At 47.9% G+C, this 26,819-nt stretch overlaps 1 protein-coding gene across 1 annotated transcript in view; it reads left to right on the top strand.

The window, feature by feature from the left end:
- XPNPEP2 (X-prolyl aminopeptidase 2) overlaps positions 1–26,072 on the top strand; it is a 34,347-nt gene extending 8,275 nt beyond the window's left edge. Inside the window, exons 4-21 of the mRNA XM_038747947.1 lie at positions 34–97; positions 457–561; positions 2,476–2,562; positions 3,564–3,710; positions 4,812–4,913; positions 7,359–7,440; positions 9,239–9,434; positions 9,972–10,061; positions 11,796–11,905; positions 16,458–16,535; positions 17,183–17,254; positions 17,579–17,639; positions 19,261–19,330; positions 22,420–22,524; positions 23,443–23,502; positions 24,433–24,509; positions 25,323–25,412; positions 25,517–26,072. Of these exons, the coding sequence (XP_038603875.1) occupies positions 34–97; positions 457–561; positions 2,476–2,562; positions 3,564–3,710; positions 4,812–4,913; positions 7,359–7,440; positions 9,239–9,434; positions 9,972–10,061; positions 11,796–11,905; positions 16,458–16,535; positions 17,183–17,254; positions 17,579–17,639; positions 19,261–19,330; positions 22,420–22,524; positions 23,443–23,502; positions 24,433–24,509; positions 25,323–25,412; positions 25,517–25,717 (1,797 nt within the window). The 3' untranslated portion in view covers positions 25,718–26,072. The remainder of the gene's footprint in view (positions 1–33; positions 98–456; positions 562–2,475; positions 2,563–3,563; positions 3,711–4,811; positions 4,914–7,358; positions 7,441–9,238; positions 9,435–9,971; positions 10,062–11,795; positions 11,906–16,457; positions 16,536–17,182; positions 17,255–17,578; positions 17,640–19,260; positions 19,331–22,419; positions 22,525–23,442; positions 23,503–24,432; positions 24,510–25,322; positions 25,413–25,516) is intronic.
- Positions 26,073–26,819: the final 747 nt, after the last annotated feature.

The raw sequence follows: 26,819 nt of genomic DNA, 5'->3' as shown, positions 1-26,819 counted from the left end.
CCTCTACTTGTGATGGGCTTTATTGTTTTTCAGAGTGAATACATTGCAAAGCGAGACGCGAGGCTGGAATGGATTTCAGGCTTCTCTGGATCTGCAGGTAAGAGCCCGCTATTTCTCTCAGTCCCCCCGATTCCTCTCCTGATTTCCCTTCCTCAGTTTGGACCCAGAATCTTCTATCTAGGAAGGACCCTGATTCACTCCCTTCAGGAGAGTGAATGACCGGTTGTCTGAGACAGGATCTCTGATTAAAGCTCCCCAGGAGACCCAGGCTTCTATCTTCCTTGTTACAGGACCCTTTCCCCAGCCCCCAGCCTGCTGATCTCTGCCCCGCCAGAATCCATTCAGTTCAGAACCGAGGCCACTTCCCTCCACTCCCCAGAGAACCCCCCTGGTTCTTCCCCAGTGGGAATAGCTAGGAAAGTGGTTGGAAAAAGCTTTTGCCTTGCTCTGACTCAGGGACGGTGGTGGTCTCTCCAATGGGAGCCGCACTCTGGACAGACAGTCGCTACTGGATCCAGGCAGAGCGGCAGATGGATTGCAACTGGCAGTTACTGCAGTCAGGTCAGTGCACATGTGGAAGGGGTGGCTTTTGAGAGGAGGCAGAACTCCTCTAGAGATACTGCTGGGATGGATGGGAGAGTTGAAGAGGGGGCCGGAAGGGGAAGGGACTGAGAAGGGGCAGGGGAGATTTTAGAGAGCTCACACCTGATGGTGTCAATTTTCTTAATAAAGTAGGTGGCCAGGATTCCTAGGCCTGGGCTCTATCCTCTAGGCCACACTGCTTGTCTGACAACTGGGCTACGGGTGATGCAAAGTGACATGTGTAATGCAATCACAGGGAGGATGTGGGGGAAAACATGGACACAGGAGGAGTACAGTCCTCCAGAATGTAAGCTCTTCCTCTAGATTGTAAACTTATTTGGGGCAGGGAATATGTCTACCACCTCTGTTATATTGTTACAGCGTACTCTCCCAATCGCTTAGTATGGTGCTCTACAAACAGTAAGCACTTAATAAATTTGATTGATTATTGTTTGTAATAGTAGTAGAAGTAGTAATAATTATAAGGATGGTATTTGTTAAGTGCTTACTATGTGTCAAACACTGTTCCGAACGCTGGAGTTAATATAAGCTAATCGGGTTAGACACAGTCCCTATCCTATAAAGGCCTCACAGTCTTAATCACTATTTTACAGAAGAGGTAACTGAGGCCCAGAGAAGTTAAGCAACTTGCCCAAGGTCACACAGCAGACAAGTGATGGAGCCAGGATTAGAACCCAGGTCCTTCTATCATTGTGGCCTATTGGGAAGAACATGGGCCTGGGAGTCAGAGGTCCTGGGTTCTAATCCCAACTCTGCCACTTTCCTGTTGTGTGACCTTGGGCAACTCATCTAACCCTTCTGTTCCTTATTAGTAGTAGTATGGACTTGCTATGTCCAAAACACCTTGTTAAGAGCAGGGGCAATTACAAACTAAACTGTCCCACCCAAGAGCTCACAGTCTAGACAAGGCAAGACAGACACATAGGATAAGAGCAGAAGGAAACAGGACAACAGTAAATTAGAAATTCAGTAAATATTCTTATACCTTATTATTTCCCCTATCTATAACCTATTTTAATGTTTGACTCCTCCTGTAGACTGTAAATTCTTGCGGGCAGGTTTGCATCTACCAATTCTGTTGTACACAACAGCCTCATACAGTGCTCAGCACACAGTAAGTGCTCAATGAATTCCATTGATGGGGAAACAGCGTGGTCTAGTAGAAAGAGCCACTCTCGAGCTTGGGTGTCAGAGGCCCTGTGTTCTAATCCCAGCTCTGCCACTTTCCTGCCTTGTGACCTTGGGCAACTCACCTAACTTCTCTGTGCCTCAGTTTCCTCATCTGCTAAATAGGGATTCAATAACTGCTCTCCCTCCTACTTAAACTGTGAGCCTCATGTGAGACCCGTTTACCTTGTATCTACCCCAGTTCTTAGTACAGTGCAGTACAGGAGAAACAAAGCTTGGCCTTGTGGATATAGCACAGGCCTGGGAGTCAGAAGGAACTGGATTCTAATCCTGGCTCTGCCATGTGTCTTCTGTGAGATCTTGGGCAAGTCACTTCACTTCTCTGTGCTTCAATCACCTCATCCGTGAAATGGGAGTTTGTGAGCCCCATGTGTGACAGGGACTGTTTCTAACCCAATCTGCTTGTTTGCACCCCAGGCTTAGAACAGTGCCTGGCACTGAGTCAGTGCTTAACAAATATCGTTATTATTATTATTATCATTATAGTGCTCAGCATATAATCAGCACATTATTATTATTATTAATTGGTAAGATGGAATGGCTTGGTTTGTGCTTTTCCATTGCCAACCCTCCCATCTCCATCAAACCCAAGTCCCATTCCCCAGGGGGCTCCGTCTGGCCCTCTCCTCCCTGCCAGGTGTTTAGTGACATTTGTGGAGGCATAAATTGTGCTTTTTCTTGCAGTGGACTTTTCTTCCATTTTATCATGGATCCTAGAGAAGACCCCCGAGGGAGGAACGATTGGCTTTGACCCCTTCCTCTTTTCTATTGGTAGGTCATTTCTGTGTGGCCCTTGAGCTGGTTTGTTTCATCGATGCTTTCTCAGAATCTATAAAGCTCCCACCATTTGGCTTTCTGATAAAACCCTCCTTGCCCTTTGGGTCAAGCCAATCCCACCCATGCTATATGGCTGCCTCCCTAAGGAGGAGGAAGAAATTAACTCTGGCATCCCTGGGCAGCCATCAATAGTTGAATGGATCTGAGAAGCAGTGTGGCTTAGTGGATAGAGTGCAGGCCTGGGAGTCAGAAGGACCTGAGTTCTAATTTCATCTCTGCCACATCTCTGCTGTGTGACCTTGGGAATGTCACTTAATTTCTCTGCACCTCAGAAACTCATCGGTAAAATGGGGATTAAGAGTGTGAGCCCCATGTGGGACAGGGACTGTGTCCAACCTGATTAACTTGTATCGACCCCAGCAATTAGAACAGTGCTTGACACATAGTATGTGCTTAACAAGTACTGTAATTATTATTATTATTATTACCTGTGGTGTCAGCAAAGAGGAACATGAAGGAGAGGCTGGAGCAGAGGGGAAATGGGGAACAAGAGGGAGACTGAGGGGCAAAGATCCAAGAGAAGGGGTCGAATGGAGCTGCCAAGCCATGGGAGCTTCCGGCGGGCACCCTGGCCAATGGCTTGCTCATGACTGGCACTCACAGCTGGTAAGATCAATGACAGCTGTAAGGGCTTGGTTGGGGTCATTGAGGGCAGGGAATGTGTCTACCAACTCTACTATACTGTACTTTTCAAGCACTTAGTCCAGTGCTCTGCGCACAGAAAGTGCTCAATATGATAGATTGATTGATTGCTTGGGATCCCAGGCTCCTCAGAGGGACTGGGCACTGCTGCAGTGGTAGAAGGATGTAAGGGAGGTCAGCGGGACAGCAGTTGAATGGATAAAAGTCACCACCTCCCCTTCCTGCCCTCTGAGAAACAGAAAACCCATGTGAGCTGCTGCTGGGTGCCTAACAGACCTGCCTTCTCCCCTCAGGCTCCTGGGAGAGTTACAATACAACTTTCCAGGGATCCAAGAGGACCCTGACCCCGCTAGTGCAAAACCTCGTGGACGTTGTGTGGGGGACCAGCCGGCCTCCCCCTCCCACAGAGAAAATCTACCACCTCCAAGATGAATTCACAGGTACCACTCCCCTCGCCCTCCTCCTCCTGGCCCCCCTCTCTCTGACATCATACCCTCGCTATTTCCTGATTGCTCAACAATGGGATGTCCTATGGCTATGTGCCAAGCTGCTTTAATGCAGGGCAGAGGATCCTGTGTTGAGCCTACTGTCCTTGGCAGTGAGAGAGGCCTGGCCTCCTCAGCCATTGAAGCAGACCCCGCTCCCCTGCCCCCCCACACCAAGCCATCCCTTGCCTAACACCACTCCCCTTCTCCGGTGTCACCAAGCAACTAACAGTAACCGGGGCAGTGGCAGGGAGTGGCACGCACATGCTTCAGGAAGGGCAGCATGAGGAAGAGGGATGTGATGGTTGCAGCTCCCTCTTTTCTTATCCTCAAAGCCACCACCACTCGGTGGTGAGGTTTGGGAGGGCTCTGGAGGGAGGCGTTCTCAAGGGCAAGCAAAGAGGGACAGAGCAAGGGAGGGAGAGATGGAGTGATGGAAAGAGAGAAATAGGGAGGGAGGGAGATAGAGGGGGAGGAAAGGTAAGGGGAAGGGAGGAAAGAAAAGAGGGAGAGAGCAATGGAGGAAAGGAAGGAAGAAGGGAGTGGGCAGTGCCCAAGCTGGCACCCCCAGGCCTCAATCCTTGCCATGGCTGCAACAGAAGTTAGAGTGAGCTGAGGGACCATTTGGGGAGAAAGATGGTGGGACGGGGCAGCTCTACCTGGGCCCAGCCCTGGGAGCTTGGCGGGAGTTTCGTCTTCACAGAAGTGACCAACCGTTGCCAGGTTTCAGGAGATGGGTCTGGAGGAGGGTTGAATGGCGGCCTCCTCTCACCCACCCCAAAGGTTGCTACAGAGGTTGCCACTTGTCAGCTACAAATGTTGCCACTTGTCAGCTGTGTGGCTTTGGGCAAGTCACTTAACTTCTCTGTGCCTCAGTTAGCCCATCTGTAAAATGGGGGATTAAGACTGTGAGCCCCACGTGGGACAATCTGATCACCTTGTAACCTCCCCAGCACTTAGAACAGTGCTTTGTGCATAGTAAACGCTTAATAAATGCCATCATTATTATTATTATTACAGAGACTACATGTCACTGACTCATCCCTTTGCTTCCAGGGAGCTCCTGGAAGGAGAAAGTTTCCAACATCCGAAGCCAAATGGAGAGTCACCGTCAGAAGCCCACGGCGGTCCTGCTGTCAGCACTGGATGAGACTGCTTGTGAGGGCCCACTGACCACTCAAAAAGCAAAATGTCATAGTCCATGGCCACAAATGTCAACTTCTTCCCATCTCTCCAACCACTTTCTTGCCTTCCATCCATCTCCCAGGAAGTCCCAGCCTTGCACCCTTCTGCTTTCTCTCAAGACTCTTCCTCCTGGTTTCACTTTTCCCATCTTCCCAGCATCGGGAAATCCATCAGGGAGCAGCCAAATTCAGGAGAAGGGGGAGGGGAAAGACTAGTCCACAGTGGGAGTGAAATTATGGATAAATGGAGTTCCTCACTCCAAAGGGACTCTCCAGAGATAGAGCACAGGGAAAGTCCAAGCAAAAAGCCCAGCAATAACTGTAAACTAGTGACCTGAGAAGTTCAGTCCTGATATCTATTATCACCTTTTCCCCTACTCACTCAAACATTCTGCCTTCCAGCCCCTTTCCCATGCCCCCTCCCCATTTCCTTTCCCAATCAGACAATTGTTTTCAGACCCTCATAAGTAGTCACTTATGCAAATATCCACTTGGAAAGCAGCCTAGTGGAAAGAGCTCTGGCCCATGAGTCAGAGACCCTGTGTTACTTACCTGCTGTATGACCTTGGGCAAGTCACTTAACCTTTCTTTGCCTCAGTGCCCTCAAAGGCAAAGTGGGCATTCAATACCTGTGCTCCCTCCTACTTAGAATGTGAGCCCCATGTGGGGCCTAATTATCTTGTATTGATCCCAGGGGTTGGCACACAATAAGTACTTAACAAATAACACAATAATTATTATTATTACTGCCTCGTGTTCCCACCCAGCTGGGCTACCATTGCTATTATCTTTCCTTCACTTTACTTTCCTGTCTCTACCTCTCATTCCCGTCCATCTCCCTGGCTTCCATTTTCTCCCTCCTGCTCTCCTCTCACTCTTCCCCACTGACCTCCTTGCCTCTCTCTAGCTTCAGTACCTGCTGGCCACTGCGATCAACACCTCAATGGCTCAATGTCTTCTCTCTCATCTTCTCTCGGTTTCATCTCCTTCCCTGACCATTTCTCCCTTCACCCTCCCCCTCTCCTCACCTCTTCCTCTTGGTTTCTCTTCTTCCTCCCTCCTCAGGAGCTGGGGGAGTCGGGAGAGATGTAGGTCGGAACAGTCTGAAGCCACTGCTGAGTTTGGGTGGAGAGAGGTAGTGAGAGGGAGGTGGAGGGGAAAGAAAAGAGCTACCTTTGACTGCTACTTGCTGGGGATTTCAAAGTGCAGGATGGAGATCTAGGGGGCCACCACTCACTGGGCAGAGGCAAGGCAAGGGAGGGCTCCAAGCAGAGGTGGCTTAGGGACCTTATGGGTGAGGAAGATTGAGGGTGAGGGTGACCAGCCCTGACAGCCCCTCACCAGGGCGGGTTGAGGCCAGAGGAAGGAATGCAGTGGCAGGCTGAGGATGGGGACGGGGGAAGACTAGGAATTACCTGAGGGAATCTGGCCCTAAGATCGAGTTTGGGCCACGGAGACCAGGTTTTCCACTGATAGAGACCTGGTTGAGGGGGTGAAGCAGTGTGGCCTGGTGGAAAGAGCACAGACCTGGAAGTCAGAGAGCCGGGGGTTATAATCCTGGCTCTGCCAATTGCTTGCTGTGTCACCTTGGGCAAGTCACTTAACTTTCTGTGTCTGTATCTTGTCTGTAAAATGGGGATTAAATCCTACTCCCTCCTATTTAGACTGTGAAGCCCAGGTGGGACAGGGACTATGTCCAACCTGAATAATTCGTGTCTACCCCAGATCTTAGAACAGTGTTTTTTTTTTTTTTATGGTATTTGTTAAGTGCTTACTGTGTGTCAAAAACTGTCCTAAACTCTGGGATAGGTACAGGTTACTTAGGTCAGACCCACCCCCTGTCCCTCATGGGGCTCGTAGTCTAAATAGGAGGGAAAACAGGTACCCACATTTTACAATTGAGGAACCTGAGGCACAGAGAAGTTAAGTGACTTGCCCAGGGTCACACAACAGGCACTTGGCAGAGTCAGGATTAGAACTCACATCCTCTGACTCCCAGACCTGTATTCTCTCTCCACTAGGCCACGCTGCTTCACCCTCTCGACCTGACCCCCGGCAATCCTCTAGCAGCAGACACCCTGGTCTCCACAGCCCAACCTTGGTCTTTGTGCCAGATTCCCTCAGATAACTCCTATTCTTCCCCCATCCCCTGTCACTGTATTTCCTCCTCCCACCCTAATCCAGTCTCATGAGTGGCAGTTAAGTCCAGTGGCCTTTGCCCTCGATCGATGTTTGGCACATAGTTAATGCTTAACAAGTGACATTATCACTGTTGTTATTATGATTATTACTATCATTACTGATATTGTTGTTGAAGAAGAGCACTGGAGAGGGGGTCGAGGAAGGTCCAGAGGCTGCTGAGACCCATCTCACCAATGACGTGGTAGTGAGCAGGCCAGTTTTCTGTTCTCCTCCTCAGGGCTTTTCAACCTGCGTAGCAGAGACATCCAGTACAACCCTTTCTTCTACTCATACACCCTGCTGACCAACACATCCATAAGGTACCACTTTGCACCATCTTCCATGCCCCCAGCCAGCCACCCCTGCCCCTGGAAGAAACCAGGCAGGTCCTCTTTTGGGTTTTTGCCTGGCCCTTCCGCCCAGGAAGATGCCACTTCCTCTTCCCCATAAACTTTGGCTCAGGCCAGGTACAGGCCACCCATAGAGGAAGATCAGAGTTCTCTGCCTCTTTCTTCCCTTAGCCACCTGGTACAAATGGGGAACCAAAGAGTCCAGGGCAACTGGAATCTGAAACAGAGACCCCCAAAGGAGAAGCAGCTGTGGGGTGTTGGTTAACTGCTAGTTTGAGGTGGGGAGTTGGGAAGAGAGAAGTGGGCAGGGCAGCGTGGTGGTGGAAAATCAGTAACAGGGCCTTCTCTCCTCACCACAGCTCTCCCTGGAGGACCAAGGAGCTGGTGTTTAGAGTTGCCCTAATCAAATCGATTAGGGTCCAGTCATCAGGAGGGGAAATCTCTATGGAAAGAGAAGGTAGAAGCATCTAAGAAGCGAGAAAGCTAGCCAAGGAGGAAAGACATGCCGGCGGGTGCCGATGAGGCAGAGAAGGGGCAAGCCAAAGAGGCCACAGAACCAAAAGTGAGAGAAAGACAGGAAAAGATGTTTGCGGGGAGGGAGGAAGGCTGCCTGCAGAAAAATCCATCAGAAAGACCCTCAGAAAAAGGAATGTGGGAAGGCAGAGGAAAGACAGGCCAATGGGCAGAGAATGTCATTGGGACGAGCAGAGAAAGTTGATGAGTAAGTAAGGATGGCCTAATAGAGCACGGGCCTGAAAGTCAGAAGACCTGGGTTCTAATTCTGGCTCCACCACCTGTCTGCTGAGTGACTTTGGGCCTTGCTAGCCTCTTTCTCGCATACTCTAGCAAGGAGGAAATTGGAATCCATCACACAGGTTTTCCACCCCCTTCTAAGCATCTCCTACTAAGTTCACAGACAGGGAAGACTGCCTCGAGATGATCTGGAATCTTCTCGATTAATCATTCAATCAATAGTATTTACTGAGCATTTACTCTGTGCCTAGTACTGTTCTAAGCGCTTGGGAGAATTCAACTGAGGATTGAGCCTTTATCTCACCAAGTCCATGTACTTGGATCTGTACCCATGAGGCATTTCATATTCTCCCCGCCCCATAACACACACACACACACACACACACACACACACACACACACACACACACACACACACATTTATATATATACATATATATATAAATTAGGGAGATATATATATATATATATCTCCCTAATTTATGTATTTATACTCATATCTGTAGACCTCAATTCTTCCTGCTGGGGAAGCAGTGTGGCCTAATGGAAAGAGCATGGGTTCTAATCCTGCCTCTGCTACTTGCCCACTTTGTAACCTTGGGCAAGTCACTTAATCAATCAATCATATTTATTGAGCACTTACTGTATGCAGAACACTGTACTAAGCATTTAGGTGAGTATGATACACAGAGTTAACTTCTCTGAGCTTCAATTTCCACCTCTATAAAATAGGGATTCGGAATCTGTTCTCCCACAATCCATCATTCAATCAATCAATGGTATTTATTGGATGCTTACTGTGTGCAGAGCACTCTACTAAAAGCTTGGAAGAATACAATACAATACAACATTCCCTGTCCACAGCAAGTTAGACCATGAGCCCCTTAGAGGACCAGGACTGGGTCCAAACTTATTATCTTGTATCTACCCCTGCACTTAGACCAGTGTTTGGCATATAGTAAGTGCTTAGGGAATGCCACAATGGAGATGATGACTATCATGTCTGTCCCCTCAGTTTATTTGTAAATAGGAGTCGGCTGGACTCAGAAGTCGAGCAGTATCTGAACACCCAGTGCAAAGACCCATTGTGCGTGCAGATCCAAGATTACAACCAAGTTCAGGATAGCATCAGGAAGTACGCAGAAGAAGATGTCAAGATCTGGATCGGGACAGAATATACGACATATGGACTCTTTGGGGTAATCCCCCAGGTAAAAAAAAAATCCCTAAAGAACCAGCCCCATCCTGAGTAGATGATGATGATGGTATTAATTAAGTTCTTACTATGTGTCAAACCCTGTTATAAACGCTGGGGTAGATGCGTGCTAATCAGGTTGGTTACAGTCTCCATTCCACATGGGACTCACAGTCCATTTTCCAGGTGAGGGAACTGAGGCACAGAGAAGTTAGGTGACTTGCCCAAGGTCACACAGAAGACAAGTGGTGGATCTGGGATTTAGAACACATTTCCTTTTGACTCCCAGGCCCGTGCTCTAGCCACTGGGCCATGCTGCTTCCCTGAGTTGTGCCTCCAGGGCTTCCCAGCCCCTGTCATTTTCTCTCCCGGTCATGGGGCCCCATTCCTCATCACTAGCTAAGTGCTTCCTATCAACGGGGTCCAGCAGCTTGGATGAAGCCAGTGGCCTCTGACAAATCACTAAGCCCAGCCCTCCCCCAAGTCTGAACACCTCCTGGAGGTGTCCTCTGGAGTCCCAGAGAGATTTGACTCCTCCTCTCTGGTCTCCCAGGAGAAACTAGTGGTGGAGCCCTACTCTCCGGTGATGATGACGAAGGCAGTGAAGAACCAAAAGGAGCAGGAACTTCTGAGAGCGGCCCACGTGAGTTCCGGCCTGGTTTTTCCTAGCCTTGTTCCAGAAGGAGGGGCGGGATCTAGGGAATCCCAAACCAGTCACCAGGAAAGAGCAGGAACTAAGCAGAAAGGAAGCGCTTAACAAATACCATTAAAAAGAAGGTCCAACTTTGTCCTAATAATAATATTTCATTAAGCACTTACTATGTGTCAAGCACTGTTCTAAGCTCTGGGAAAGACACAAGATAATCAGGTCAGACACGGTCCTTGTGCCACCCAAGGCTCACAGAATAAGTAGGAGGGAGAACAGGTGTTTAATTTCCATTTTACAGATGAGGGAACTGAGGCATAGATAAGTGAAGTGACCTACCGAAGGTCACATGGCAGGCATGGGGCGGAGCTAGGATTAGAACCTAGGTCCTATGACTCCCAAACCCGTGCTCTTTCCACTAGGCTTCACTGCTCCTCTGGAAGTCTTATGGCAACTTCCCCATCTACAAAGCCCCATTAGAATCTTATCTCCACCATGAAGCCTTCTCTGATTAACCTCTCTCTCCTCAACCTACTTTTCCTCTCTGATTCATCACCTAGCCACTTGGGTCCATACCCTCTAAGCACTGTGACACCCATCCACCCCCAATACATATCTTTAGTCTCTGCTGCTTCCCCCTATCTTTAATGTATTTTTAATATCTATCCTCTGGTCATTCATTCATTCAATTGTATTTATTGAGCACTTACTTGGGAAGTACAAACCAGCAACATATACAGTCCCTACCCAACAATGGGCTCACAGTCTAGAAGAGGGAGACAGACAAACCCAGCATTATCTATAGCAACTACTGTGTCCACCTCCAGTCATTTCCACCCACAAAATTATTTCATCTGAGTATCATACATGTGCAGGCCTCTTATTCCAAGAGCCAGGGATCCTGGGGGAAAGAAACAGAGGAAGAGCTGGGAAACTGACAGGGGGGGCAGAATTCCCACAAAATACAAATAGATTAGAATCCCTTTCTCCCCCTCTAGACTGAAAGCAGGGAACATGCTTACCACTCTGTTATTTTGCACTCTCCCAAGCACTCAGTAGAGTGCTCTGCACACAGAAAACACTCATTATATATAATATGCATATATATACACATATACATATATATATACTTGATTGATAGATTTTTGTCAGAACACTCAAATATATATATACACGTATACGTGTATATATATATTTGATTAATTGATTTTGTCAGTCGGGTCCCAGGCTGTTAGAAATGCTAAAGGCCCAGAAGCAGCCACCACGTTCCTTGAGCTCTGTTAATTACCCAGCCCCATCCTGTGCTAATCAATCAATCGATCAGTGGTATTTATTGAGTGCTTACTATGTGCAGAGCACTGTTCTGAGCACTTGGGAGTGGACAATACAAGAGAATTAGCAGACACATTCCCTTCCCATAAAGAGCTCACCAGAATAATAATAATAATAATAATGGCATTTATTAAGTGCTTACTATGTGCAAAGCACTGTTCTAAGCGCTGGGGAGGTTACAAGGTGATCAGGTTGTCCCATGGGGGGCTCACAGTCTTAATCCCCATTTTACAGATGAGGTAACTGAGGCACAGAGAAGTTAAGTGACTTGCCCAAAGTCACACAGCTGAAAATTGGCGGAGCTGGGATTTGAACCCATGACCTCTGACTCCAAAGTCCATGTTCTTTCAACTGAGCCACACTGCTTCTCTAAGCACCCCGTGTGACCCTTCTCCGTAGGTGCGGGATGCTGTGGCAGTGATCCGCTACCTGGTCTGGCTAGAGAAGAATGTGCCCACAGGGACGGTGAATGAATTCTCGGGAGCAGTTTATGTGGACCAGCTGCGTCGGTGAGTGCCACAAAGAGACACTTTTCTTAGGTTTCTCCCTCTTACTTTTACTGAGGGTGGATGGGAATACCGGGAATTCACAAGGGAGGCAGCATGGCCTATTGTGGAGCGGCTAGAACTGCAAGTCAGGAGACCAGGGTTCAAGTTGCCCCTCTGTCACTGACTTGCTGTGCATCTGTGAGCAGGCCACCGAACATCTCTGGGCCTCAGTTTCCTCACCTGCAAAATGGGGATAAGGCAGAGTGTGAGCCCCATGTGGGGCAGCATCTTTATCCAATCTTATAAGCTTAGCATACAGGAAGTGCTAATAAATGTCATAATAAGAATTACAATCAATCAATGGTGTTTACTGTTGTAGAGCACTGAACTGATCTCTTGGGAGAGAGAATTGGTAGACAAGTTCCCCCCTTTTTAAAATAGTATTTGTTAAGCATTTATTATGTGCCAGGCACTGTTCTAAATGCTGGAGTAGATACAAGTTAATGAGGTTGGGTGCAGTCCCTGGTCCCACATGGGGCTCATGGTCTTAATTCCCATTTTATATGTGAGGGACCTGAGGCACAAAGAAGTTAAGTGAATTGCCTAAGTTCACCCAGCAGGCAAATAGAGGAGTCCAAATTAGAACTCACATCCTCCATGTCCAAGACTGAAATCCTTGTCTTCCCTCCCAAACCCTGCCCTCTCCCTGACTTTCCCATCACTGTTGACGGCACTACCATCCTTCCCGTCTCACAAGCCCGCAACCTTGGTGTCATCCTCGACTCCGCTCTCTCGTTCACCCCCACATCCAAGCTGTCATCAAAACCTGCCGGTCTCACCTCCACAACATTGCCAAGATCCGCCCTTACCTCTTCATCCAAACTGCTACCCTGCTTGTTCAAGCTCTCATCCTATCCTGTCTGGATTACTGTATCAGCCTCCTCTCTGATCTCCCATCCTCCTGTCTCTCCCCACTTGAATCCATACTTCAAGCCACTGCCCGGATTGTCTTTGTCTAGGCATGTTACTCCCCTCCTCAAAAATCTCCAGTGGCTACCATCAACCTACACATCAGGCAGAAACTCCTCACCCTCGGCTTCAAGGCTGTCCATCACCTCGCCCCCTCCTACCTCACCTCCCTTCTCTCCTTCTACAGCCCAGAGGGCACCCTCCGCTCCTCTGCCACTAATCTCCTCACCATGCCTCGTTCTCGCCTGCCGCGCCGTTGACCCCCAGCCTACGTCATTCCCCTGGCCTGGAATGCCCTCCCTCCCCACATCCGCCAAGCTAGCTGTCTTTCTCCCTTCAAGGCCCTACTGAGAGCTCACCTCCTTCAGGAGGCCTTCCCAGACTGAGCCCCCTCCTTCCTCTCCCCCTCCTCCCCCTCTCCATTCCCCCCCGCCTTACCTCCTTCCCCTCCCCACAGCACCTGTATATACATATGTATGTTTGTATTTATTACTCTATTTATTTTATTTGTACATATTTATTCTATTTATTTTATTTAGTTAATATGTTTTGTTTTGTTCTCTGTCTCCCCCTTCTAGACTGTGAGCCCACTGTTGGGTAGGGACTGTCTCTATATGTGGCCAACTTGTACTTCCCAAGGGCTTAGTACAGTGCTCTGCACACAGTAAGCGCTCAATAAATACAACTGAATGAATGAATGAATCCTCCCAACTTCCAGGCCTATGCTCTCTCCACTAGGCCATACTCCTGCTTCTCCTCCCCACCCTTAGTTTGTGAATGGAAAACAATAATAATAATAATGATAATGGCATTTATTAAGTGCTTACTATGTGCAAAGCACTGTTCTAAGTGCTGGGGAGGTTACAAGGTAATCAGGGTGTCCCACGGGGGGCTCACAGTCTTAATCCCCATTTTACAGATGAGGTAACTGAGGCACAGAGAAGTTAAGTGACTTGCCCAAAGTCACACAGCTGACAAGTGGCAGAGCCAGGATTTGAACCCATGACCTCTGACTCCAAACCTGTGCCCTTTCCACTGAGCCATGCTGCTTCTCTAAAAATAATGATGGTATTTGTTAAGCACTTACCATGTGCAAAGCACTGTTCTAGGCACTGGGGAGGTTACAAGGTAATCATCATCATCATCATCATCAGTCGCATTTATTGAGTGCTTACTGTGTGCAAAGCACTGTACTAAGCGCTTGGGAAGTACAAGTTGGCAACATATAGAGACGGTCCCTACCCAATAGTGGGCTCACGGTCTAAAAGGGGGAGACAGAGAACAAAACCAAACATACTAACACAATAAAATAAATAGAATAGATATGTACAAGTAAAATAAATAAATAAATAGAGTAACAAATATGTACAACCATATATACATATATACAGGTGCTGTGGGGAAGGGAAGGAGGTAAAATGTGGAGGGATCAGGTTGTCCCACAGGGAGCTCACAGTTTTAATCCCCATTTTACAGATGAGGTAACTGAGGCCCAGAGAAGTTAAGCGACTTGCCCAAAGTCACACAGCTGACAGTTGGCGGATCCAGAATATGAACCCATGACTTCTGATTCCAAAGCCCGTGCTCTTTCCACTGAGCCACGCTGCTTCTCGAATGAAACTTGATACATCTGTGGGTTCTCTCTCCCGTGATTTTTGAGGTCCACGAGGTGCGGGGCTCGGAATGGAGGAGTTTTGGGGTCGGCTTTGTTTGGTTCTCCTAAAATTCCTCGGGTCAACTCTGGCGGGCTCAACTGAAAAAGTTACATGATGCAACTGCGACACCTGCTGGATCCTTCTGACGTCTGGGTCTCTGTGGAAATTACAGACCGGACTTCTACATGGGTGGGGGATTACCCTGGCTCGATAATAATAATTATTATGGTATTTTGTTAAGCGCTTACTAGTGCTAAGCACTGTTCTAAGCGAAGGGGTCGATGCGAGGTCATCAGGTTGGACAGAGTCCCTGTCCCAGTTGGGGCTCACAGTCTCAATCCCCGTTTTACAAATGAAGGAACTGAAGCACAGAGAAGTTAAGTGACTTTCCCAAATTCACACAGCAGACAAGAGTCAGAGCAGGGATTAGAACCCACGTCCTCTGACTCCCAAGCCTGTGCTCTTGCCACGAAGCCAAACTGCTTCTCCAGCCCAGTGATGGCCATGAGCAGACTGAAATAAGAGACCCAAGCAAACAGACTGTGAGAGGGAAACAGCCAGTGTGTTTTCAAATACAGAGTGCTTCCAAATTTCTGCTACTTCTGAAGCAGTGTGGCCTAGTGAATAGAGCACAGGCCTGGGAGTCAGAGAACCTGGGTTCTAATCTTGACTTCCAGGATTAGATTCTAATCCTGATTCGTGTGACATCGAGCAAGTCACTTCACTTCTCCTGTACTTGGGTTTCCTTATCTTAAACTTAGGTATAAAATCCTATTTAGACCATGAGCCCCATGTGGGACAGACCAACCTGATTATCTTGTATCTACCCTAGTGTTTAGTACAGAGCTTGGCATATAGTAAGAACTTAAACAAATTATTGTTATTGTTATTATTATTATTTTCAACGTTATGCTAGTGTTTGACAAGGCATGGCCACTAGATTGACATAGCCACAAATCCTGGCACAGATGACTTTTCTTTGAGATGAGAAGCATTGAAGCCTGGTGATAAGCCCTTCTAGACTGTAAACCTGGTGTGGGCAGCGATTGTCTCTATTGCCAAACCGTACTTTCCAAGCGCTTAGTACAGTGCTCCGCACACAGTAAGCGCTCAGTAAATATGATTGAATGAATGAATGAAAGAACCAGGGCCTTGGAGCCAGGAAACCCTGGTTTAAATCCCAGCTACTCGACTTGTCTGCTGTGTGACCTGGGGAAAATCATTCAACATCTTTGTTCTTCAGTTTCCTCATCTGTAGAATGGGGATTAAGTACCCATTCTCCCCTCCTTTTAGACTGTGAGCCCCGTGCAGAACATGCCGCTTAGAGAAGCAGCATGGCATAGTGGACAGAGCATGAGCCAGGGAGTCAGGAGGTTGTGAATTCTAATCCCGGCCCCACTACTTGCCTGCTGTGTGATCTTGGGCAAGTCACTTCACTTCTCTGTGCCTCAGTTACCTCATCTGTAAAATGGGGAATGAGACTGTGAGCCTCATGTGATATAGGGACTCTGTCCAACCCAATTTGCTTGTATCCACTCCAGCGCTTAGTACAGTGCCTTGCACAGAGTAAGTGCTTAACAAATACCATAATTATTACTATTAAGGACCGAGGCCGAATGAAGCATTTTAGTACCACAGCACTTAGTACAGTGCTTGGAACCTAGTCAGCACTTAACAAATACTAGAATGATTATCATTATTATTATTATTATTGTACCACAAATACTATTATTATTATTATTATTATTATTATTATTATTATTATTATTATTATTATTAAAGACTGGGGCCAAACAAAGTATTTTAGATGTACCCCAGAATTTAGTGCAGTGCTTGGAACCTAGTCAACACTTAACGAAGACCACAATTTTTATCATTATTATTAATATTATTATTATGGTTGTTGTTTGAATTGTTGTTATTATTATTTTCCACTCATCCTGTCCAGAGAGGAGCAGTACTGCGATGGGCCGAGTTTTGAAACCATCTCAGCCAGTGGACTGAATGCAGCTCTGGCCCATTACAGGTAGGTCTTCCCCTGGGAAAATCAGTTGCTCAAGGCATTCACGGGGCCCACTGGGTTAGTGATTTCATGGGGGAGAAGCCTGGATGTCATTTGCGACTGCTGGTCCCTGGAGGGCTGGAAGGACTTTAGGAACGTCTAGGAAGGAAGTGCTGAGAAGCAGCATGGCCTTGTGAATAGAACCCAGGTTCTAATCCCTGCTCCACTACTTGTCTGCTGTGTGGCCTTGGGAAAATCGCTTCACTTTCTGGGACTCGGATACCTCAACTGTAAAATGGGGATTAAGAGTGTGAGCCATATATGGAACAGGGACTGTACCCAACCTGGTTATCTTGTATCTACCCCAGCTCTTAGAACAGCACCTGGCACATAGTAAGTGCTTAACAAATATCATTAAAAAAAATAAAGAGGACTCGGTTCTTGTTTTTTTAAGATGGTGTGCCAGGTGTGACCTCAAGCCACACACCTCACCCCTCCATCCCTGATCCCTGTTACCATTCTGGGGTTTTGCCTCCTGTCCATACCCAAAGACCGGAATGACCGCAAAGCTCCTAGGGAGGCCTTATGTGGGCAGGGAAGGGGGCGGACGAGGATTGACGGGGGGGGGGAAGTATCATCCATCTCCTTATTGGTTCCATTTTCCTCTCCAGTCCATCCAATGAGACCCACCGGATGCTGTCCAACAATGAAATGTACCTCCTGGATTCGGGAGGACAATATTGGTGCGTAGTGCTTGCCTCTCAGCCCCTCCACAGGTCTCAGCCTAGTGACTGACTGATCCACAAACCGATCCCTTCCTACTTCCCCCTCATCCCAAGCCCCTCTAGTGGCTCGGGCCTCCTACTCTGGCTTCAGAGGTGGCACTGGTATGTCTGCTTTCATCCTCCCTAGCCTGAACAGCTGACCCACAAGTAATCATTCAGCTCCCATAAGGAGAGCAAAATTTGGCTAGGCCCTTAGAGAGTGCCTGGGGAAGAAGAGGCCTAAATCCTGGGACTCTGCCCTGCCCTGACTTCAGGTTAAAGGTTGTTTGCCCTTTCGTGCAGGGATGGAACAACTGACATCACCAGAACTGTCCACTGGGGCAAACCCTCCTCTTTCCAGAAGGTACGAACCTGGGGTCTGACCTCACCTTTTGAGGGGTGAGGGGGGACCAGAGGAGGGTGAGGGGAGGTGCCATGCTGGTCAGAATACCTTCTCGACTGTAAGCTTGTTGAGGGTAGGGGACATGTCTACCAACTCTGTTGTATTGTTCCCTCCCAAGCACTTAGTACATTGCCCTGCACTTAGTAAGCCCTCAATAAATACCATTGATTATTTAAGAGAGTGATAGATTTTAATGTCTGTTTTCTCCTCTAGACTGTAATCTTGTTATGGGCCAGGAACATGTCTACCAACTCTGTTGTCCTGTACTCTTCTGAGCATTTAATGCAATGGTCTACACACAGTAAGCGCTCAATAAATACCATTGATTGATTGAGTATCCATCCAATCAATCAACTGTATTTATTGATATCAATCGTATCTAGTTTCAACTCTGGTTGTGAGGATGTCTTTTCCCAGGCTTTGTCCCGGGAAAATTGAAGGTCAAGTTCACCTTTATCCCTCAGGCACGGTTTCTCCTTCCCTGCTCTTATGGGTTGGAGACAACAGAGGCCCTAGCACAGAACATGCAGTCAGTCAATCATTGGTAGTTACTGGGCGTTCACAGTATGCAGAGTACAGTACTAAGTGCTCAGGAGAGTCCAGTACAAAAGAGTTATTATAATGATAATAATAATAACAGAGAAGCAGCATGGCATAGTGGATAGAGCATGGGCCTGGGAGTCAGAAGGTCGTGTGTTCAGAGCGCTGTACTAAGCATTTGGGAGAGTACAATATAACAATAAACAGACACATTCCCTGCCCACAATGAGCTTACAGTATAGAGGACGAGCTTATAGTCTAGGAAGGAGAACAACTTAACTGAGGCACGGAGAAGTTAAGTGACTTTACCCAAGGTCATACAGCAAGCCTTTGGCAGCACCAGGATTAGAACCCAAGTCCTCTGACTCCCAAGCTCCTACAATTAGGCCATGCATCAAGTTTGTCAACATCACTGCATCTCTGACTAAGAGTGCCCAAGGAGACGCCCAACTCCGGGGCCTGTCACTCCCTCTCTCTCACCCTGGCCAGGACTGCCTGGGCATCATCCATGCTATTTATTGAGCACTCATTATAGGCAGAGCACTGTACTTAGCGCTTAAGCCCAAGCACTCTAGGCAAATCATTTAACTTCTCTGTACCTCAGTTAGCTCAACTGGAAAATGGAGATTTAGACTGTGAGCCCCATGTGGGACACGGACTGTGTCTCTCTTGATTTCCTTGTATTTACCCCAGAGCATAGAACGATGCCTGCCACATAGTAAGTACTTAGCAAATATCATAGAAAAAAAAAATCACTTGCCCCAGATACAAAAATAGTTTATTCTGCCTCTGGTCAGGACCAGTCAGTTCCCAACCAATGAGGGCTGGGGAAACTGAGAGGGGGTAGATCCAAGGAATGGTGGGGGGATGGTTGGAGGATGGGGACACCCCAGAATGTCACTCTCTGAGGGGCAACACACACACATATGAACCAGCAGAATCTCAGAGTTTTTAGCTCATCAGGACTATTTCAAACTTTCAAACAGCATCACTAAACCTGTTCTGGCCTTTCTGATTATCCTCTGCTCTCTGTCCCCCAAAGGAAGCCTACACCCGAGTGCTGATGGGAAACATTGACCTTTCTAGACTTGTCTTCCCCTTCAGAACTTCAGGTAAGCAGGTACCTTGGGAATCCATGAGGGCTGGTAAAAAGATCACGGGCCTGGAAGTCAGAGGACCTGAGCTCTAATCCCTCCTCTGCCACTTGCTTGCTGTATGACTTTAGAAAAGTCACTTAATGTCTCTGTGCCTCAGTTTCCTCATCTGAATAATGGAGATAAGTTAACTGTTGTCCCTCTCCTTTAGATTATGAGCCCCATGTGAGATAGGGACAGTGTCCAACCTGATGATCTTGTATCTAGCCCAGGGCTTAATACTGTGCGTAACACATAACTGTGAGTTTAGCAAATACCACAAATTATTAATAGGTAGGTGTCTGAATGAGGCCTAAATGAAGTGTGACTATATCAGCTGGGCCTCCGTGGGGGTTGGCCTCTGAATAAATCTCATGATAAAAAGAAGCTACAAGTAAGCAGTCTCTCTTTTCTCCTCTCTCATTTCTCCTATTTTTTTTCTGGTTGGCTGCAGCCACAAACTTGGACCCTGACACAGAGCTGTGTTTGAGAAAAGACTGTAGTCACCTTTCATGAACTTTGGCTCATTTTGAAATAAGCCTTAGCCTAATTCTCCTTTGATGCCTTCTGGGCCTGGTTCAGACCCAGCTAGCTGCACACAACTCTAGAACTGCCTCATTTATTTGTCCAATATTCAGAGGACCAGATAAAGGCAGAGCTTTTTTCCAAAAGAGCCTGGAACCTCTGTTGACTGTCACAGTGGGAGAGCAGACTCCCAGTCAGAAAAGGACAAGGGAAAGGAAGAGAATCAGCACGAGCTGGTGGAAAGGGCACAGACCTGGGAGTCCGAGGACCTGGGTTATAATACAAGTTGCACCAATTTTCTGCTGTGTGACTTTGGGCAAGTCACTTCACTTCTCTGTGCCTCGGTTACCTCATATGGAAAATGGGGAAAATGTGGGACATGGACCGTATCCAACCTGATTATCTTGTATCTACCCCAGCACTTTGTACTGCTTAGTAAGGGCTTTACAAATACTATTTAAAAAAAGGGACAGGGAGCCAGCCAGCAGCTCTTTAGCCACTCCCATTTCCAGGTGTCAGAATTTTTTGTTTTGTTTTCTCTCTTTATCAGCTTTTGTTCTTTTTTTTTTTTTAGGTGCTTACTCAGGGCACTCTATCGAATGCTGTAGTAGATACAAAATAATCAGGCTGGACACAGTCCCTGGCCCACAGTCTAAGTAGGGAGGAAGCTTTAGATACCATTTTACAGATGAGGGAATTGAGGCACGGAGAGTCAAGTGACCTGCCCAAGGTTACACAACAGACAAGTGAAGGAGTCTGAATTAGAACCCACATCTTCTAACTTCCAGGACTGTGTTCTTTGGAAGTTTAGTCCACTGCCCCCATCTTACTCGGCCTCTCAGACTGGGTCCTTCTGGGGTAAAAACAGAAGCTGTTTTATCCTTTCATTCATTCATTCAATCATATTCATTGAGCACTTACTGTGTGCAGAGCACTGTACTAAGCACTTGGGAAGTACAAGTTGGCAACATGTAGAGATGGTCCCTACCCAACAACGGGCTCACAGTCTAGAAGGGGGAGACAGACAACAAAACAAAACATGTGGACAGGTGTCAAGTTGACAGAACAAATAGAATTAAAGCTAGATGCACATCATTAATAAAATAAATAGAATAGTAAATATGTACAAATAAAATAAATGGAGTAATAAATCTGTACAAACATATATACAGGTGCTGTGGGGAGGGGATGGAGGTAGGGCAGAGGGATGGGGAGGAGGAGAGGAAAAAGGGGGCTCAGTCTGGGAAGGCCTCTTGGAGGAGGTGAGCTCTCAGTAGGGCTTTGAAGGGAGGAAGAGAGCTAGCTTGGTGGATGTGTGGAGGGAGGGGATTCCAGGCCAGGAGGAGGACATGGGCCGGGGGTCAACTTGATCCACTACAGCCCTAGTGTCTCTTTTCCCAGGATGCATCTCTGTCCCTCCATAAGGGAGGATTGAGCGCTGGCACTGGGGAGAGAGCCAGGCCAAACTCTGACTCTGGAAACCTCCATCCAGTGCCCCTGCTTTGAAAAGAAGCTGTTGTACTCTTCCAAGTGCTTAAGACATCATTCTGCACATAGTAAGCCCTCAATAAATGCCACTGATTGATTGATTGATTAGCCTGGGAAGGGACAGAGGTGCAGTTATTAGAAGGCTTGATGCCCACCCTACCGGAGAGACATCTGGGTGAGAATAATAATAATAACAATAATAATTGTGGTATTTGTTAAGCACTTACTATATGCCTGGCACTGTACTAAGTGCTAGAGTAGTTAGGTAATTGGATTGAACACAGTCCTTGTCCCACAAAGGGCTCACAGTCTTTATCCCCGTTTTACAGCTAACAGGCACAGAGAAATGAAGTGACTTGCACAAGGTCACACAGCAGACATGTGGCGGAGCTGGTATTAGGACCCAGGTCCTTCTGACTCCCAGCCCCGTGCTCTTGCCTACTAGGCCACGCTGTTTCTCTTTGTGCTGCACATGGTAAGCAATCAATAAATACCACTGATTGATTGATTACGAGACTGTCCTCCAGGAACCAGCAGGAGAGGGAAAATGACACACTTGACCATTATCATCAACAGCCAAAGGTCATGGAATGTCCTTTGGAGGCTTATGTCTGCTTTGCACCCCAGATCCCTGTAACTCTGATAAATATGAACATAGACAATAATAGTGGTGTGTATTTGTTGAGTGCTTACTATGTGCCAAGCACTCTACTAAGCTCAAGGGCAGATACAAGCAAATCGGGTTGGACACAGTCCCTGTCCCATATGGGGCTCACAGTCTTAATCCCCATTTTACAGATGGGGTAACTGAGGCCCAGAGAAGTGAAGTGACTTGCCCAGGATCACAACCAGACAAGTGGTAGAGCCAGGATTAGAACCCAGGTCCTTCTGACCTCCAGGCCTGTACTCTATCCACTAGGCCATGTTGCTTCTCTGAACCTAACCCAGGGCTGGTTATGTTCTATGACCATAAATGGAAGTCAAAGTTGCTGGACTGGGAGCGGAGGGGTTGCTAGGCCAAGAGTTTCCTGATTCAAAGACATTTTCTCCTTTAGGAAGAAACATGGAGGTCTTTGCCCGCAGAGCTCTCTGGGAAGTTGGACTTAACTATGGTCATGGCACAGGCCATGGTGTTGGAAATTTCCTGACTGTTCATGAGTGTAAGTGACTCCCTGGCTGTTTACTAGTGCAAATAATTGATTGTTCACGGGTGTGAATGTCTCCCTGGCTGTGGCCTAGTGTGAATGACTTCCTGACTGTTCACCAGTATTGTTCACCAGTGTGGATCACTCTCTTACTGTTCACCAAGGTGGTGACTCCCTGCCTGTTCACGAGTTTGAGTGACTCCCTCACTGTCCATGAGTGCAGATGACTCCCTGAACATTTAAGAGTGCAGATGGCTCCCTGATTGTTCACGAATGTGACTTTCTGATTGCCCACGAGTATGGGTCCCTCTCTGACTGTTTAACAGTGAAAGTGACTCCCTGACTGTTCACCAGTATGAGCGACTCCTTGACGGTTCACAATTGCAGGTAGATCCCTGACTGTTCACCACTGTAACTTTCTGATTGTTCACGAGCGTGGGTCACCTTCTGACCAATTTAGGTGACTCCCTGACTGTTCAAGAACAGGAGTGACGCCCTGACCGTTCACGAGCGTGGATGGCTGACAGTTCACAAATGGAACTGTCAGTTCTGTCCTGTTGGCCTCCAGTTCCAGCTAGAACCCAGGACGTCGCACATGGCAGAAACGCTCCTCATTCTTCATCATTTACCCCATTGCTTTAGGTGTTCCCCTCTGGCAGCTAGCCATCTCCAAACTCCACTCTTTTTAGTCATGTAGTGACTCAGTTATCACTAACATAGGCAGGATCGGTGACATTCTTCCAGTCTGCCACTGGGCCTGCCAGCCGAGATCATTACGGAGCAAATAGCAGAGTTGTAAGCGGCAGCCCCATAGGGTAATGGTGAGGGAGTGGGGAGTCAATAGCCAGCCTGCCCAATCCCTCCTCACCCATCTTCCAGTTCCACCCAGCTCTCATCCCTTGGGGGAGGCATAAACTTTACCTTTCTTTCCAGGGCCAGTGGGATTCCAGTCCAACAACATCGCCATGACCCAGGGAATGTTCACCTCCATAGGTACAGCTCCTCAACCCTCTTCCTTCACTGCCCAGAAAGTGAACACGCATTTCCTTGGGGCAGTGTTTTGCTCTGAGGGGAGTAAGAGATTAGTATCGAGTAGGAGCAGGGAGAGGGAGTGACTCAGTCAATCAGTCAGCAATTGTATTTATTGAGTGCTTACTGTGTGCAGAGCACTGTACTAAGCACTTGAGGAGAGTACAATAGAACAATAAACACATTCCCTGCCCACATTGAGCTTACAGTCCAGAGGGGGAGACAGATATTAATATAAGTTAAAAAAATTACAAACATGTACATAAGTTCTGGTCATCTGGGAGAGGAGATGGAAAAAAAGGAGCAAGTCAGGGTGACGCAGAAGGGAGTGACAGAAGAGGAAAGCAGGGCTTAGTCAGGGAAGGCCTCTTGGAGGCAATGTGCCTTCAAAAAGGTTTTGAAGTGGAGCAGAGTAATTGTCTGTCGGATATGAGGAGGAAGGAGGGAGGGAGGGAGGGCGTTCGAGGCCAGAGGCAGAAGTGGTCAGTGGTGAGATAGATGAGCTTGAGGTTCAGTGAGAAGGTTAGCATTTAAGGAGCAAAGTGGGTGGGCTGGGTTGTAGTTGGAGAGTAGTGTGAGATGAGGTAGCAGGGGACAAGGTGGTTGAGTGCTTTAAAGTCAACGGTAAGAAGTTTTTATTTGATGCAGAGGTGGATGGGCAACCACTGGAGTTTCTTAAGGAGTGGGGAAACATTTTTGTAAAAAAAAATGCTTAGAAATGTGAGCTGGCACCTGGGCATCATCTGTTGGCTTCTCTACTCCAGACACGGAGCACCGCTGCTGTCTATAATGCCAAGAGGCAGCACCAACATGGGGGTGACCCTTTCCGGAGTCAGTCAGCATCTCTGGGATCTTCTCAATGGCCCCTCCCAATGGTTTCTCTTTGTTCCCCAGAACCTGGCTATTATCATGATGGTGAATTTGGAGTCCGTCTTGAGGATGTGGCCCTCGTGGTAGAAGCCCATACCAAGGTAACTTGCTAGAGATTGAAAAGAAGCACTGCTTTTTTTTAATTGGTATTTGTTAAGCGCTTACTATGTGCCAGGCACTGTACTAAGCTCTGGGAAAGACACAAGATATCACACTGGACACTATCCACAGTCCATCTTGTATCCACCCCAGTGCTTAGTACAGTGCCTGACATATAGTAAGGACTTAGCAAATACCATAACCCATCCCCCGCCACCAAAAGATAAATACCAGTAAAAAAAAGTAGTGGAAGGTGGAAAGCCATATCCCAACTGGGTGCTTGGACTAGGAGTGTGTGGATGCTGATGAACAGTCCCTGACTGCAGGAATAATTAATACTTCAAATGTCGAGCCTGTTCCTGTCTTCAGGGATCCCCAGTGTCTGAACTGAGCAATTCCGAAAGGAGGTATTGTGGGAAAGCCCAGCAGGGAGGGTGGCTGTGATGGGAAGACCAAGGCAGGGGCCCAAGAGAAGGCCAGGGAAGAAATGAGGTGAGGTAAAGCTCTAAGCTTGAAGGGGGGATGATGGATATGCGCCTGAGCCGGGAGGAGGGCACTGTACTTATTGAGCATTTACCATGTGCAGAGCACTGAACTAAGTGCTTGAGAGAGTACAGTAGAGCAATATAACAGATACATTCCCTGCTCACAATGAGCTTACAATCTAGAGACGGAAGCAGATGTTAGTAGTAATAAATTAGAGATGTGTACAGAAGTGGTGTGGGGCCAGGAGGAGGAATGAATAAAGGGAGCGAGTCAGGGCAAAGCAGAAGGGAGTGGGAAACCCTCAGCTGATTTTTCCTGTGATCTCACAGTTCCCCGGGCTTTTCCTGACCTTCGAAGTGGTGTCCCTGGTGCCCTACGACCGGAACCTCATCGACACCAGCATCATGTCCCATGAGCAGGTGAGTCCCTCATGGGAGGCGGAGGGATTGGCCGGGCAGTGGTCCGATCGCCCCCCCCCCCCGCGCCCCCCCAGCTCACCTCCCCCATGCCCCCTTCCTCTCAGCTCCAGTACCTGGACAAATACTACCAGACCATCCGGGAGAAGATTGGGCCCGAGCTGCAGAAGAGGAATCTGCACGAGGAGTTGTTGTGGCTACAGGAGCACACTAAGCCTTTCTCCCATGGGAATCTGCTCCCCTCATCCCTGGGAACTGCAGCCATGGCTGCCCTTCTGGCGGCCTTTATGCCATTCCTCCAAGCCTAGTCCCATCCCCAGGCACTTCCTTTCCCACCCCAGGGAACCACACTCCTCTCCCCGCAATGGCCCTCCCTTTAGAAGGTTCATGGTCCAGCAGCCTCATTCTCAGATCCTTTACTCCTCCTTCATGTGAGAAATGAACCTGACACCGAAAGCAAAATGCTCTTCCCCTCCAAGCCAATAGTCATCCCAACCCCTGGTCACGGCTCCTTTGGCCCGCTCCCAGCTTCCAGGCTGTACTACCTGTTGGACTTTCTGCTGGCCTTGTTGAAAATAATCAAGACCATAGTGTTTGTTAAGCGCTTTTACTCTGTGCCAAGCACTCAGGTTGATGCAGGATAATCAGGCTGGACATAGTCCCCATCCCACATGAGGTTTGGGAGGGAGAAAGGGTGTTTAGTCTCCATTTTACAGATGAAGAAACTGAGGCACAGGAAAGCCAAGTCACTTGCCCAAGTTCCCATAGCAGGCAAGTGGCAGAGGCTGTGTTAGAATCCAGGTCCTCTGGCTTTCCACTAGGCCATGCTGATTCTCATGCTGTTCCTCAACTGACCTGGGAACTTTTGGGCCACCCATCCTCCTCTGCCCGGCCTCCGAGATCTCCCTCCATCTCTGTCCAACCCCGCTGACCCTCCCAGGGGACCAGAAACCATTTGCTCGGTTAAAGCATAAGGTCACATGATTTGCATCCTGAGGGGAAGGTGAAGTCCGTTACTTCATCCCTCTTTCAATCGATCAATCAATCAATCAGTGATATTTATTGAGCACTTACTATGACTACAGCATGGTACTAAGCACTTGGGAGAGTACTGTACAACAGAACTAACCACCATGTCCCCTTGCCTGTAACGAGCCTACAGTCTTTCAGCATTCCTGCTTCCAAAGTGATCCCTGTGAGCATGCCTTTCCAGGTCTCTGCATCTTTCTCTGTCCAGTGCCAGGACCTTTGCCAGCACGCTATCTTTTTCACTCTCTCCCCAGTCATCATATCTTCTGGAAGAGGAGAAGGGTGCAGCATGGTGTAGTGTAAAGAACTGTGAGGTCGGAGACTTAAGAAAGACTTTTTTTATGCTATATGTTAAGCACTTAATATGTGCCGGGCACTGTA

Source organism: Tachyglossus aculeatus, chromosome 6 (genome assembly GCF_015852505.1).
Source record: "Tachyglossus aculeatus isolate mTacAcu1 chromosome 6, mTacAcu1.pri, whole genome shotgun sequence".
NCBI lineage: Eukaryota > Metazoa > Chordata > Mammalia > Monotremata > Tachyglossidae > Tachyglossus > Tachyglossus aculeatus.
Note: the sequence above shows the minus strand (reverse complement) of the source record. Positions and strands in the feature narration are given on the sequence as shown.